The sequence below is a fragment of the Electrona antarctica genome, assembly GCF_951216825.1.
Source record: "Electrona antarctica genome assembly, chromosome: 5".
NCBI classification, from domain to species: domain Eukaryota; kingdom Metazoa; phylum Chordata; class Actinopteri; order Myctophiformes; family Myctophidae; genus Electrona; species Electrona antarctica.
This window is the reverse complement of record NC_136810.1, coordinates 29,330,688-29,347,445: the sequence shown is the minus strand read 5'-3', so window position 1 is coordinate 29,347,445 and position 16,758 is coordinate 29,330,688. Positions and strand designations below refer to the sequence as shown.

The window sequence follows — 16,758 nt, the reverse complement described above, 5'->3', positions numbered from 1 at the left end:
TTTTAACGTTTCAAATTAGATAATTACGCACATTATTGATAAAGATGTTCACTATGTGTAATTTTTATTACAAAATGTGTTCATCCACATGCATTTTGAATGCGTTAAAAAGAACATTTCAGGCACTACTCTTACACAGTCAGTAATGGTGCATATGCGAGCAAGGTGTTTTCTCTGCCACTCCTCATACATTTTCTATGGAAGCCGAAGCAGGGGGGTATTCCTTCCTGCACAAAGGATCATGGGATTGGATGCGGCATGGAGCAACTGTTCAACGCAACTTTATTCAAATGAGATGCAATTTTGTTTTTGACGGCAGCTAATCATCACGTTGCAACCATTTCTGCATTGAGCGTCACTCACCACTTGAGATGGACAGAAACCGATTTCAATATGACTAGCAGTTGTAGATGTGAATGTGAAATTAATCAAGAGCCACTGCATGGCCTATGTCTCGCCTAAAATGTTGACATCGTTTATACCTGCTGGTATTTGTATCTGCTGTTTGTTTTCATCGTGCACCTTATGAGTATTGGACTCTTTATTTGACTGTGCCGTGTTGTTATTTGACTTGTTCTATCTGATGTGTCTTCCTTTCTACTCTATTCTCGCTTTCCCTATTCCAACTCTTCCTAAAACTGCAAATTCTGAGAGCCTGCACTGATAAAAAATAATTCCACCCACTATTTTCTACCTGTAATTGTGTGATGTGACAAGAAAGTTGATTCTGATTCTAATTCAGAAAAGCTGCCAGACAGACACAGAGGGTCTGTATTTCTCTGCGCTGCCTGTGCGATCTCCTGCTGGGCACAGCTGGCATGATGTCCTTTGGCAATGGGGATTACTAGTTAAATGATGCACTCAAATATAACTCTCTGAAAACAAAGTTTTAAACTAGCTGCTGTAGATGTGCAATCAGTCAAGTTTGGACAACTACATGGCCAGTTTATTATATATCGCTTACATTGTTTTTGTTTAACCCATTAAAATCGGGAAAGCATCTGTGTTATTTGTTATTTTTGGCTATACATTGTAGCAACATACGTTTTACAGGAAACTCAAGATTTAGATCTAGAAAATTCTTCTTAATTTCCTTTCGGCTGTTCCCTTCATAGTAAGAGAAAGCTATGAAAATCTGGGAACTAAATCGTTACGAAGAAATTTCTTCACCAATGTGTTTCTAAAAGTGTCTAACATGTACTAAAAGTTTGAAATTCAACTCCCGTGGGAAATTTGAGTTATTAGCATAATATGTGACCATACCATTAACATCCTAAAGGCAAAAAAGTCCAAATGTCATCATTCTTTAAGTAGCATGTGACATATGAAACTAGGGGGTTTTCATGATTCTGAATCCATTCCAAGCATTAGTTTTGCACAAAAAACACTCCTTGGGAGGAAAACAGCCATAGCCGTCATCACAAATGTGATGAGGTCAGCACATTGGATATGGAAGTGGATAGTTAGCCCAATGAGTGTTTTTTGTGCAAAACTACTGTAATGCCTGGAATGGATTCAGAATCATGAAAACCCCCTAGTTTCATATGTCACATGCTACTTAAATAATGATGACATTTGGACTTTTTTTTACCTTATATAGGATGTTAATGGTATGGTCGCATATTATGCTAATAACTCAAATTTCCCATGGGAGTTGAATTTCAAACTTTTAGTACATGTTATTAGACACCTTTAGAAACACATTGGTGAAGAAATTTCGTGGTAACGATTTAGTTCCCAGATTGGTCAAATACCTGATAAAATGCCCTTACTATCAGGGATCGCCACAGCGAATCATCTGCCTCCATCTCACCCTGTCCTCTGCCTCCTCTTCTCACACGAACTAACTTCAGTCCTCTTTCACTACATTCATAAATCTCTTCTTTGGTCTTCCTCTAGGCCTCCTGCCTGGCAGTTTCAGCATCTTTCTACCAATATACTCACTATCCCTCCTCTGCACATGTCCAAACCATCACAGTCTAGTCTCTCTGGCTTTATCTCCAAAACATCTAACGTGCGCTGTCCCTCTGATCCTATCCATCGTTGTTACTCCCAGGGAGAACCTCAACATTGTAGTCTCTGCTACCTCCAGCTCTGCAGTGTTTCCCAAACATAGCAGATGTACAACCTTGGCACAAAAGAGTTTGACAACATCTGATTTAGAGGGTATTTGTAGAATCGACCTCAGGTCTTAATGGGATACCTGAATTAAAATAGTGAAATACAGTACTGTATATACAATAATTTTCAGACATGCACAAGCCACAATTGAGAGAGAAAAATAGGGTAAACAATAAACATGCCTGCCACGAATGAAAGGCAACTTTGAAAGAGAGACAAACAAATTGGTTATTATTATCTGTATTATCTGTCCTGTTAATTATCTGTCCTCTCTCCAAAATATTGGAATCTTTATCGTCTTTGAAAAAGAAAATAATCCATCAGATGACCTCTACTTCTAGACAGAGTTTTGGTCCGTGGAGAACAGAGAGGTATAATTGGTACTAGTCTAGCCCTAAAAAGAATGTTTTTTAGTGGTGTGTGTGTGTGTGTGTGTGTGTGTGTGTGCGTGTGCGTGTGTGCGTGTGCGTGCGTGCGTGCGTGCGTGCGCGATAGAAGGAGACAAGGGAAACTGCAGAACAGATGATGAGGTAGCAACTGGTTGCACTGCTCACTGAGGAGTGTAAAGGGCAGTGGTCCACCGATGCAGACATGCACACCACTGGCAGGATGAGTAATGATTCCACACTGCTCTCAATTATCGTCCCTGCGCACACACACACACGCACGAGTGAGCACAACTGCTTTGTGATTCACAGCTCCCTGTGCCTACGTGCACGTCTGGCTGCAGAGAAGCATGAGTCACACATACTTTGGACAGACAAGCACACATGCGCTCCTGTGCATGTACGAACTACAAAGTAACTGCTGCAGCCTCGGCTGCATTTCCCAGGACAGATGGACCCATGGGCTAAATAAGGACATCAGCGCCGTGGGATATGGGCCCGCCCAGCAGACAGGCCCATACCGGCACCGCTCGAATTAGCATTCTGCTCCGCAGAAAGAAACTAAAAGTAGGCTCCATTAACTTCTTGGGTCGTTTCCTCCGTTACACCTCAATCTTTGCATTATCTTTAGGCCATTTGCCATTGCATGGCTTTGATGTGAATTTCCAGTGCACGCACGGCCCCTTTAAAGGCCTAGTTTAGACCAAAGATTTGCGACGAGATGAAGAAACCGTTTTAAGCGCCATTTATACTTCCTCCCACGACGTGTGTCATGCGCCTAAACTAGCAGACCTACAAGGACACCATCATGCGATGAAGCATATATTTAAGCAATAGAACATTGCGGTCTGAATTAACCTTAAGCAATAGAACATTGCAGTCTGAATTAACCTTAAGCAATAGAACATTGCGATCTGAATTAACCTTAAGGCTACAGTTTGCTGGTCATGTAATTTGGGCATGCTATTAAACTGTATACGAGTGGCCACAAACCGTGGACATCGTGGTGGTGTCTGCAATGTAAACAATATGTTGCTGCGAGAGTGAGGTCTAGCCAACACCAACTCTGGATTCCTGGATCGCTGCCCTCCACAATTTCCTATCCAACATCAGGTTCTTGAGCTCTTCAGTGTTGTCAGCCAAGCTGTCGCGCCGCAGCACGTCATAGGTGCCGGTGGTACGCTTCTTTCCCCTCCTGGCTTTGCCCTGGGTTGGCTCCCATAGGGTAAATTTACTTGCCTCAAGTTCTGGGTGCCTGACGCAGTGCCCTGCCAGCCTCATCCTCTCTCTGACTTTGTCCGTGACCCGTGGTAGGTCCCCATAGAGGTCCACATTTCTGATGCGGTCCGTCCATGTGACACCTAGTGCCATTCGTAGCATTCTTGTGTAGACTCCATACAGCAACATAGATGTAATGTAATATTGCAGGTTATGCATGCTCGTTTAAACCCTCCTCTGAGCCTTCCCAGCAGCACCTGGGTGTTTTCTGTCAAAGTTATTGCCTGAGATTAAGGGAGATGTGGTTTCCAATGTTTCATAATATAATGTTGCACAGAAACGGGAGGTGAGAAAAAACTCAAGGGCATTTTATTTGCTTTGGATAATTGGTTTATCTTCGTTCATCATTCATTCTCCATCAGCCTTTTAAAATGAACAGTTCACTAAAGAAGATATAATTGTCTTCAGTCTCGTCTCTATAATTAATGTGTATCCATGGCTTCAACAACAAAAACTATTTCCAATCACATGACACATGCACACGTTTGTACATGTCTTTAAACAGCATTAAATGGACCATAAAGTCCAATAGGGCTGCAACAGTTAATTTGACTTGACTTGAACTTTGATTTGAATTTGTAAGCATTGTTGATGTACAGTATATTGAAATTAACAGATCTATAAAAGCTCACATTATGAGCTCACACTATGAGCTTGTAGTTCTGCTATTTCCGGGCCTCCTGGCCTGCTTGGGTCTAATACAATATATAGGGTCCAAGTCGTTAACAATGAAAACAGGCTATTTTATCAAAAACTAGAGGTAACCTCTAGAGTTACGTTCACATCTAGAGTTACGCCGCACTGCCATTCCGACTTATGTCCATATATGGAGATATCTGTATCTGTCAGTCCTTGTCTACAACATACTCCATATTTGGGCGCAGCTGCATTGGGAACTCCGAGTCCTTATATGGTTATCGCTGAGTCATGGTGACACGGGTGTGATGTCAGAGGTCTGTCCGCCGGCCGGCCCACTGCCGGGTCCTCCCTTGAGACAATTTTAATATGGGATGTGATTCTGGGTGATTTGATTAATCGAATGAGTACTCAATAGAATCACTGAGAAAACAATTCATAGCTGCAGCTGCGCTGTATATCCGTCTTGCCAGGCAGGGTCTCTGGACCTCAGCCTTCCACAGGCCAGTCAGCCAGGGAGGGTCTCTGGGCCACAGCCTTCCACAGGCCAGTCAGCCAGCAAGCAGCCAACCTGCAAAATCAGCCCACAGCCCCAGGAGAGCCTTGCATCCTGCTGCGTTTGCTGTTCTCTCTCCTCAAACACATCCATCCTTACTCGGTCCGCCTGACAGAACCTGCTCTGCCCCCCCCCCCCCAACCCCCCCACCCTCTTCCTCTGCTCCACTGGTCTCATGAAGGTGAGCCGATCCCCAGCGGCGCTGGCTGTACAGATTGCAGCCCCTTCCCTCCTCAAATGGATGCCTCTCCCTCTCTCTCTTGTGAATTGCCTATGTAAAGACTGCAACAGTCGTCTCCGCCGCTACCTGGCCCGCCGCCGCCTCTGCCTTTTCTCATTTTGACCGGGCACTTAATCGGTCCCCTAGTGGTGTCTGTCTCTATATTGTGCCAGGGTTGTCCTTGACCGAAGAAGAAAAGAGGAGAGAGAACGAAATGGAAGCCTCCAGGTGCTCGTGGTGCCAGCTCTGTCAAAGGTCACAGAAATGCAAAGCACTCCCTCAGGTTTTTGTCTGGCTGCAACTGTCACCACCAATCTGTCCTTAAAAGCTCTTTTACGGCCACGGGCGTGAAGGAGACGATGACAGGAGTATGAGGAATGTGCCGCCGTGGCTTTGTAGCACTGGATCGCTCTCTAATGGATGTGTCTAATTATTTCTGATGGATGGCGTCCGTCCACAGTCATGTGTAATGAATGTCTTTGTCTTTGCAGGCGTTTGTGGCGCATTCGAGACTGTATTCACGCACTCGTGACTTAACTGCTCGTGTGACAGAATGTGCATGAGATGTATGGGAATGTCTTTGCGTCCGCAGGTGATGTAATAGATGTAAATGTCCCCGGTGGTGTTCAAATGGATCGATCTGTCTCAAGCTCCTTGCGGAAGAGCACTCTGTGCGTGCGTGTGTGTGTGTGTGTGTGTGTGTGTGTGTGTGCGCGCGCGTGCGTGCGTGCGTGCGTTGTGTGTACTTTAGGAAAGGATTCCGGTTGAAGTGGTTACGATTAAACATTTCGAAGTTAAGTTTAGTTTTTAGTGTTAGATTTATCGGTGATTTATGTTTGCAAAAAATAAAACAATCTACAAGGTCATTTTGTAGAGCTTGTAGATCTGCTTTTTTTGGTCTAGCCAAGTATAACTTGAGGCAAGTTTGTTAAAGATGCCACACAAAAAAGGTTAAAATGGCGCTTATAATGAAAATAAAAGGATGTCCTCAAGTATATTAGTGCGTGCGTGCGGGCGTGCGTGCCTGCCTGCCTGCCTCCCATGGTGGATGTGTCTAAAGGCTGTTATCTGGCTGTCCTGTAGCTGCAGGTAAACTCATTGTATCCTCCATTGTGTTTGTGCAGGTTTTTGGAGATTATTATCACTTCAGGCATCGCACCGTGGAGAAGAGGTCCGTGCTTGGCCACAGGGGAATGCATGTCATGCTGCACAAAGAACCACAGGTAGGCCTGTTGTTTTTGTTTCTCCACTACTCCCACACATGTACAATGCAGTCACTCACTCATCCCAACATGCTAACAGCAACAAAAGATAAGGCCATAGGCAGTTCACTTTGGGAATGCAGATTAACATCAGTAAAAGGTGCCACCATGTGCAGTATGACAGCTTGTCATACTGCACATGTTTTCTAGATGATTCTTTCAGCATGTCTCTATTCTTTTAGTGACAGTGAGAGAGAGAGAGGGGATGAAATGCAGCAAAGAAATGCAGGAAGGACTTACTGTATGTATGTCGTATGCACTTTTACTGGTCTGGGACGCTCCTTCAAATAGAATTCTTCGGAACGCCTGTGCTTCCATCCGCTTCGGTCTCTGACCCCACCTAGGTACCTGACAGCTGTAAATAAGCACAAAATAGGAACACTCCCAATTTACACAACAGCTGCGATCGCCTCTGCAGCCGGCAAATTCATTTTGTGGCAGACGTCAAAGCAATGTTTATTTTGCTGCCTAAATGTCAATGAGAGAGGCGCTGGCCCGCTCCCATCTGTTAGCCAACATGAGAGTGTGTTCTATCCCTGAATGTCAAGGTCTTTTCAGACAGATTCCTCCAGTTTAGCAGTCTGCTCAGACAACAAACTCCAGCCTGACTTGTAATAGAGCACTTCTGTGATTTCCGACCTTCCGATATTTTCGATGGATATTGGAAGGCCTTGAGTTAGAGGTAGGTGACCCGAGTTGCAGGGGAGGCCGTTGGGAAGTGAACAGACATAGCCCATCTGTTGCAAAGCGAGGTTCTTGCTCTCTCATGTGCTCAGGTCCGGCTGGCCGTTGACTCCAGAGGAAACCCAACATGGGCTTCTTCTTCTTTCGTGTAACATCAGAGGTCCAACTCGGTGTCGTGGAGCCACGCCCGCATCTCTGGTCCCAGGTCAAAGAGGCCAGCTTCCGAGGATGGTCTGTATAAGGGGCAGGTGTTGATGATATGGTCTGCGGTCTGCTCAGGGTCACCACACTGGCATGCCGCACTGTCCGCCAATCCCCACTTCTGCATTGATGCATTGAAGCGCCCAACCCCCGTTCGTAAGCTGTTCAGTGTAGTCCATTGCTGGCGAGGTAGGTCATCTCCTCCTATGGCGCCATCTCCTGGTTCCCAGATGTAGTGATGCATGCAGGAGGGCCGGCTGACTCCCACTCCTGCTTCCACGCTGCTGCCAACCAAGCATCTCTGGAGATGTCCTCAGAGTTGGAGTTGAGCATCTCTTGTGCTGCCTTGTTGTAGGGGTGGCGGGACTTGAGTCTGCTTGGAAGCGCTGGAGTTTTGGTGTTGTGCAGGATGTGCCAGTCGTGCTTTTTAGCTTTCCTGGCCAGGACGAGGGTGGCAGCCTCCCGTCGGAGGCCGGCCGTTGCTATTCCCGCAAGTACTGGCAAGAGGAACACAGGCATTCAGGCATCCCGTTATGATTTGGAGGGCGTTGTTAATTGCCACATCGACCTTTCTCGTATGACGGCTTCTGCTCCAGACTGGGGCACAGTATTCCGCTGCAGAGAAGACCAGGGCCTGGGTGGATACACGCAGCGTCTTAGCGGAGGCTCCCCAGGTTGTTCCAGCGAGGCGGCGGATCAGCGCCACCCTGGATGTCACTTTGGCCTTGAGTTCTTCGAGGTGTTGTCTGAAGGGCATTTGTCCGATCCAGACGCACGGCAAGGTACTTTGGGGCTTGCTGGACCTCCAGGCGTTTGCTGTCGACGCTCACCTCAAGTTCCCTCCTTGCTTCCCTGGTGCTAAGGTGGTATGCTGCTGCAACTGTCTTACTGACACTGAGCTGTAGACGCCACCTTTGAAGGTATGCCACCATTGTGCCCAACATGGGCTGACAGGAAGTCTCTGTGCTTCATTAAGTGAGCGTTAGTGACATTGACCGGAGCTGACTGTGTTATAGAGGTCAGGCTAAACGGGCACAGCCATGACATGTCAGGGTTACAGGTCCAGGGTTCTTGGGGAGGCTATAGCTGCGGGCTTAGAGAGCACAGCGGCACTTAAGCAGCAATAAGACTGGCATGCGAGAGTGCCAAAATCAATATGACGGCGAGATGAGATGCTGTGTCAGATGTAGGTGGTGACTAGAGCGGCGCTTAGGCATGTCATACTGAGTAGAGTTTGATTATGCGCAGCAGTGGATTGGAGAATATACTGACGAGACACTATACGTAGGTGGCCTAATCAGAAACGGCTCAAGCATATTTGATATTCTCTTGATCAGCTGCAGGCAAATACCAGAATTAATCTACCACTAGAGTCTTAGGAGATAATCAATTGAAGGCCAGCAGCCTATATACAGTAGTATTCCCATTGCAAAGTCTACTGCAACTGCAACATAACATAACATAAATGGTTATGAAGGGGGAAGTACTTTATTTTTTTCATTGACTGGAGTCCAAAAGGCAGTCCATTCCAGCAGGATGTTTAACCCATTTAGGCCTGACATCGAAATAAAAAAAATGTCTTCTAAATCATGACAGTATTCTGAAATACCTATGTTTCTATATCAGTGGTGCTCAATATTTCATGTCAAGGACCCCAAAAATGATATGTAATATAATAAGTTAAAACACCAACAGGGGTTCCCGCCCAGAATGGGTTAAAATAGAAACCATCGAGTCCAACTTGCCATCTCCCGGGCGCTCCTGAGTCAGTTCAAGTTAACACCAGTTTGAACCGCCAGCTATGGAGGGCTGCAGGGTCCAGGCTGGAGCACATCAGCTATGGAGGGCTGCAGGGTCCAGGCTGGAGCACATCAGCTATGGAGGGCTGCAGGGTCCAGGCTGGAGCACATCAGCTATGGAGGGCTGCAGGGTCCAGGCTGGAGCACATCAGCTATGGAGGGCTGCAGGGTCCAGGGCCAGGCTGGAGCACATCAGCTATGGAGGGCTGCAGGGTCCAGGCTGGAGCACATCAGCTATGGAGGGCTGCAGGGTCCAGGCTGGAGCACATCAGCTATGGAGGGCTGCAGGGTCCAGGCTGGAGCACATCAGCTATGGAGGCCTGCAGGGTCCAGGCTGGAGCACATCAGCTATGGAGGGCTGCAGGGTCCAGGCTGGAGCACATCAGCTATGGAGGGCTGCAGGGTCCAGGCTGGAGCACATCAGCTATGGAGGGCTGCAGGGTCCAGGCTGGAGCACATCAGCTTGCCCTGCGTAGCCCCTTAACTCCCACACACATACAGTACCTCCGCCTCCGGCAAAACACACACCACAATTGCTTGGGAGTCGAGCACTCAGCCTGTTGGTGAAACAACGGCCAAAAATTGTGTGGAATGTGTGCAACGTTATTATTTGTTTATTTGGGCATAATGCATGCCACGTCCCATGCCTTTGCATGAGCATGCACGCATCTCAGAGCTCATGTGGGTGGGGGGCGTGAAGACAGACAAAACGGATCAAATCGAAGTTACGCTCTTGTGCACGGCGGTGTCGCGCACCCCAAAACGGCAGACCCTCAAGCTCACAACGCGTGGACGCAACGTGTTGTTGTGAACTTGTAGGTCGGCTATTTGGTGCACACGACGCCGTCATGCTATGAAGCATGCATCTGCCTTAGATCTACACCTGGTTTACATGCTATGAAGCATGCATCTGCCTTAGATCTACACCTGGTGCACACAACGCCGTCATGCTATGAAGCATGCATCTATGAAGCATGCATCTGCCTTAGATCTACACCTGGTTCACAGAAGATCATTTTAAAAGGCAATGAGACCATAAAGACAGGGATTAGGATTTAGACCCTGCTAAGCTTTAAGCTCGTTTCAGTGTTTCCCCATCCCTAATCCGGATGCTGTCTCTCACATTACCTCCATTGTCTTCTCCGGCTCAGCTCTGTGGCACTGACACACTGCTTATCGTCCCCTTTTTTTCTCCCGGAATAATAATGCAGTGAAATTGACATTGGTTGCAGCATAAGCCTCCACCACTATGCATCTCCTGCTATCCTGACTGAAGGGAGAAAATACATTTGATTTGTTTTGCTGTGTGGTTGCCATTAGGCTTTAGCAAAAGCTTGATGTTAAGATAACTTGCTGATTTGCCTTGCTTTGTAAGCACCTACAGTACTTTCATATATTTCACCATTTCTATACTGGCATGTTCTCTCACACTTTCTCACACACTCTCTCTCTTGCTCTCTCTCTCTCTCTCTCTCTCTCTCTCTCTCTCTCTCTCTCTCTCTCTCTCTCTCTCTCTCTCTCTCTCTCTCTCTCACCAGCACTCTTAACACTCATTCATTTCACATCCTCTCTTCACTCTTGTTCTCACTTTTTCTCTCTGCAGTTAGTCTGCGGCTGCTAAAGTCATGTCTCTCGAATCTTTCTTTCTCACTTTCTCTCTGTCTCACTGTGTTTCTCTGTCTATCTGTCTGTCTGTTTGCCTCGCTCTGCCTCTCCCTCTGTCTATTCTCCAAACAGGACAAACCATCCAGACACAGGGGTCTGGATGGATGGAGCAAACAGTTTATATGTGGAGTGGATTACGCGTTCAGGTCATGCTCGGACTCCTAAATCACTTGCTTTACCTCCCTTCGGTTTGTGCGGCCGTGTCTGTGTCGGCTGCCTGACTTTGTCTAGGCTTCAGGGAGGTAGTTACTTTATCTGCATGTTTGTGTCCTAATTAGTCCTTTTGTCACTCACCTTGAGCTGTGGGAGCAGCGGTGTGAGCAATGCTGCCCCAGATCAATACACATTATCTCACTGTTTCCCGTGCCCTGAATAATAATAATAATAATAATAAAAACAACAGATCAAAAACTTAACTTATTTGTGGAGCCACTTTAGCACGTAGATTGCATTGCACTGATGTCTAATCTCATTGCAGTGTTAAACTAAGTCATCTGTGAATCCAATGTGCTGTTGTTTTTGTATAACCCATTCAGGCCTGACGTCGAAATTAAAAAAAAAAAAAGTTTTCTAAATCATGACAATTTTCGGAAAGATTTGAGGCACATTTTAACGATTTTTCAAAAATAGCAGACCTACAAGTTCATAGCGCGCCACTCGGTGGCGCGCTATGAGCTTGTAGATCTGCTATTTTTCAATAGCTAAATTATAACATAATGTTTAAAACACCAAAAGGGGTTCCCGCCCCAAAATGGGTTAATGGTTAATGTGGTTAAACGCTAACGTGACATGGATGCGTTCCAGGTCTCAATGGATTAAACGAAATGAAATCACATCTAAGCCATTTATGACTGACTGTATTACACAGTGTTCCAGCACATGTCTCCAGTCATTTTGTCTGTGCTAATCTCATGGGTTCTGTGGCGTTCGCAGCATAATCAGGTCAGTAGATTTGATACAGGGGACATAAAGGCGCTTATTAATAAATCACTACAGCACTGTAGCACAACTATCAACTGAATGAGGTTAATAGCTCCAGTTTCTATGAGAGGGCTCTACACGCCAGCCAACCGATTTATAGCTGTATTTTCAAACCTTTTTACCAGCTGATACGAAGTATCGGCAGGTCTACATTAGGATGGGAAACTTGCAACACTGGTAGTCGACCGTAGATCATTCTGCTGAGTGTTGCCAAGTCTGCATATTTCCAGCCAAGTCTGCATATATTTCCATCCAGCCTAACGTGGAGGCTGCTTAGCTTATTTCTGTCACGACAGTTGGCAACACTGGCAACCATACTGCCGAGTACTTCTTGCTGAGTGTTGCCAAGTCTGCATATTTCCTGCCTGCATATTTCCAGCCTAACGTGGAGGCTGCTTAGCTTATTTCTGTCACGACAGTTGGCAACACTGGCAACCATACTGCAGAGTACTTCTTGCTGAGTGTTGCCAAGTCTGCATATTTCAAAAGCCCACAAAAAAAACCTTTCAACACACTACTTACACACACTCCAACTCGCTTATAATTCGCGGAGCTGGCAACACTGCCTCCCCTCGCGCCATTGGCACAGACGCACACGCACGCACACACACTCACACACACACACACACACGCCTGGAAGCCACCGCCCACTGTGATCTCTCCTCAGGAGAAGAGAAACAGCGGAGGAGGAGGAGGAATTGTCACCTCACCATTTCGCTTAATCCTTCTAAATCTCTATATAAAATTTAGCTAACTCATCGAAACTCTTAGTTACATCAATATTGTTCTTCGCCAATAGTTGGTTTGTGCCAAAGTATTACGAGTATAGAGTTCGCATTGGCCAATTCCATTGCCACGCACATTCACAGCCATTTCCCAACGCGGTGGTTTGACCCAGAGCCAACTCATAGAAGAGTTACGACATTGAGGGGGCAGAAACCGAGCGCTCGAGCGCTGTTCATGCAGGCTGAACTGAACAGTTTCGGGAGACAAACACAGCAGTTACTTTTGCACCATGCTAATGCCTGCTAAAGCTAATGTTGACAGCCTGTGTGTGTGCGTGCTTGCAGCTATGGCTTGCAGGACAGAGAGGCAGGCGGAGCGGAGGGGTCTCGTCTCGCGCAGCGTGTGTGTGGAGTTTATGCTTTGAGAATTTCTGCCCTCTTCCATGGCATTTGCAACACAAACAACATTCTCCCATGTTGATAAGAGTATTTTGAAAAGCACTAAAGCAGTGGTTCTGAACCTGTGGTCTAGGGACCACAAGGTGGTCCCCAGCTACATGATGGAGACTTGGTAACCAAATGAACCCTTAGAGATCTTTAACTCTTGCGAGTACAATTCAACCAAGTGGGTCCTTTTGGTTCAATTTCACACTCAACAGTTGAAAAATTGTTAAACATCTGCATTACTTCTACACAATTTGAGAATGTAGCAAAATTAATTTGATCAACATTGGCCTGTTATCTCTCCTAATGGTACCAACATCAATACAGTTCTTTAGTTTGGGTCTGGAAGGCTAAATGTCATCAAATGGTGGTCCGTGGCTCAAATGCAGAATAAATAATGGGCCTTGATATGACAAATCTTGACAACCACTGATTTAAGGTATATTTAGAACGGATAAAAATATGCGATTAATTTGCGCTTAACTATGGCCAGTCATGTAATTAATCGCGATTACATATTTGAATCGATTGACAGCCCTATTATTATATAACACAGAGGCAACAATTGTGCAAATAGCCAATCCACAAGTTCACAACGACCTTGGACATCTGCTATTTCACAACATTTATCTGTGGAACCATTCTGTTGCTTGTCTGGGTGGGGGGGTCCCCAGTTCAAATATGATTACTTTGGCGGGTCACAGCCTGAAAAGGCTCCTAAAATTGCTAGCCTACCACCTTCATATTACCAAAACTAATGTTGTCACTTGTTGCCTTATCTAACTATTCATTGATTCACTCCCAAAATCCATTTGGCAAAACAAAAAAAAACACACCTGTGTGGGGCGCTCACTTCGCATTCTCTCATGTTGGGCTAGTTGGTGTCAAGGTGATGTCTGTTTGCTCAGCAGTTGCTGATGTCTGCTCAGGAGGTTTGAGTGTTTACTCAGACCGAAAACAAATTAGAGGGAACATTGCCGCGGACCACCGCACCAACCTCTGCAGGGACCCCCCTTATATTAAACACACATCTATACGGAAGCTGCTGGTTATTATTCATATTGAATCAATTCTTGAATTGAATTGATTGAATATAAGGGGGGTCCCTGCGGAGGTTGGTGCGGTGGTCCGCGGCAATGTTCCCTCTAATTTGTTTTCGGTCTGTTAAATCAAGCTACAGACATTCCAAATAACCTCCATTTCCTCTAATGACTTGATAGTCACCAATGTTTGGCTCCATTTTGTACTAGGCTACACTCACCTGGACAGATCCTGTTGTTGTTTACACACACACACACACACACATAAACAGACACAGATATATACATTTCAGATAATAGCACAATTCTGAAGATTGTAATCAGCTGGTAATTAATTGATTTGAATCAATTCTTGTTTATTAGAAATGTACTTTTATGAGAATTGAGTGACTGACAAGGATGGAAAATAGCCTGCTAATAACAACTTGTATTGGGCAATGCAAAGAAAAGACGTACAAGTCTTAATCAAATGATTTAAGTGTTTAACGTTTTTACAATCCACTCGTGGCCTCTGCATTCTCACTGCAGCACAATATAACTTAAGCAAGGGAAGCATTCATCAGCTACGACAGGGGTGGGCAACTTTGACGATGGAGAGGGCCACTATATCTCCACACTCACTCCCTAGGGCCATATATTACTGTCGTAGCAAAAACATTTGCTATATTCGAATTGAAATCTTGAATTTTTGCTATTTTTGAATCGGAATCCTGAAAATTAACATTTTTATGTAATTTCAAATGCCTTTAATTATACTTGTGTTGAGCAATGGAGCTACTAATTTATATTGAAGTAATTAAAGCGTGTGGCCCCCAAGCCGCCAGTTGCCCACCCCTGAGCTACGCTAATAATGCCCATGCAGCAGCGATGATGACATGACCTTTTATTTGAGATATTAACCACATGAACCCTACTGTCCCCATTCTGAGCACGTCCTAATGAAATACTAGCAAGCTCACAAAACGCATGTAAAGTTGTGCAGTAGATCGGCTGTTTGTGTAGAGGAAGAAAAGGAGGGGGCCAAGTACAGATTCCTAGTCAACGACATATATATATATATAGGGTGATTAGGGTCTATACGTTTTGTCAAGTCGAATCACTTTTATTTACTATATATAACATATATATATATATATAGTAAATGGTAAATGGTGCATTAGCGCCTTTATCCAAGGCGCTTTACAGAGATTGTGCATTACATTCACCCATTCACTCACACATTCATACACCGATTGCAGCGGAAGCCATGCAAGGTACCAACTAGCACATCGGGAGCAATTAGGGGTTCAGTGTCTTGCTCAAGGACACTTCGACAGTAACTCTGGGGGAGCCCGGGTTTGAACTGGCAACCTTACAGTTACCATCCAGGCACTCTACCCCTGAGCCACCGCCGTACAAAAAACCTGAGCAGTTCTGTTGTACCTATTATGCTTTAATAAAGCATGGTGGTGTAACGATACAAACAGCAATACGATACGCATCTCGATACGACGTCGGCGATACGATTCAATGATTAAAAAACGATTCAGTAACTAGTTGGCGAAGAAATTAAATCTGTGTAGATTCGGGTTTTTTGAGGGAAACATTTATTATATTGGATATAAATAAGTAAACAGTGATTCTCTGGCAAATGCATGGACATTGTATTTGAACACATATGGCCAAATCCGCACCTTGACATTAACACAGGGAATACACACATTTATCAATAGACCAAATGTAGCCACGTAGAATGAAAAAGTAATTAAACCCCTCTCTTTTTTTCATCTTAAAAATGACTAAATACAACGCACAAGTAGCCTAAACAACTAGCCAAAACAATATGATGCGGTAAACAGTCAAACGATACGATATGTTACTGTTTACAATTTGCTTGTTGAAATTAAAATGGTAGGAAACAAAAACAAAACTAACCATAAAATAATCAGAGCAACCATACAAGAATCAAATCAAAATCAAAGTGGTGAAATAAGAACTTAATTCAAACTGAATAAAACCAACAACAGATAAAAATAATTAAAAAAAGCACAGTGAGAGGACATTAAAAAACTAAATTAAGGCCAATTAAGAGTAGACTTGACAAAAACCATGGCACAACCTCGGGCTGAACTAAAAGCAAGAGGGGAAAAAAGCTGGGTCTTTAATTTTGATTTAAAATTCCCCAATGGTGGGACAGCATTTTGGAGGATAGCCTAAGTGACTCCAACATTAATTGCCATGGTCTACATGACAGCATGTTTTACTATTAGCTGTTGTAGTGCACGTCAGCAGCCTTTGAAATAGGATGCTCATTACAATTTAACCAGCGTGGGTGGGAAACGCCTATGATGTTTGATTGGAAAAGGTGTGTGTGTGTGTGTGTGTGTGTGTGTGTGTGTGTGTGTGTGTGTGTGTGTGTGTGTGTGTGTGTGTGTGTGTGTGTGTGTGTGTGTGTGTGTGTGTGTGTGTGTGTGTGTGTGTGTGTGTGTGTGTGTGTGTGTGTGTGTGTGTGTGTGTGTGTGTGTGTGTGTTCACACGCGGTGGGTGTAAATTATTCTCACGTCTGTCCCCCTGCTGTGTCACACACAGCAGGGGAAATGAAAACCTACAGTCTTTGCAACAAAGTGTTTGCAATGTGCCAAAGTTGTGCAGTTTTTCAGCATGAGACAATTACAGTATACTGTATCTAATGCGTAACAAAACTGAAGTTTTATCAGAATATTCACAAAATCATTTATTTATTGGTATAGCCCAGTACCACCCAGGCCTACTGTACACACA

The 16,758-nt window shown here is 44.9% G+C and overlaps 1 protein-coding gene across 2 annotated transcripts in view; it reads left to right on the top strand.

The window, feature by feature from the left end:
- The window catches only part of furinb (furin (paired basic amino acid cleaving enzyme) b), a 131,375-nt gene that overhangs the window by 49,950 nt on the left and 64,667 nt on the right, over positions 1-16,758 (top strand). For both annotated transcript variants that reach the window (XM_079500750.1, XM_079500751.1), the window contains exon 3: positions 6,322-6,420. In XM_079500750.1, the coding sequence (XP_079356876.1) occupies positions 6,322-6,420 (99 nt within the window). The remainder of the gene's footprint in view (positions 1-6,321; positions 6,421-16,758) is intronic.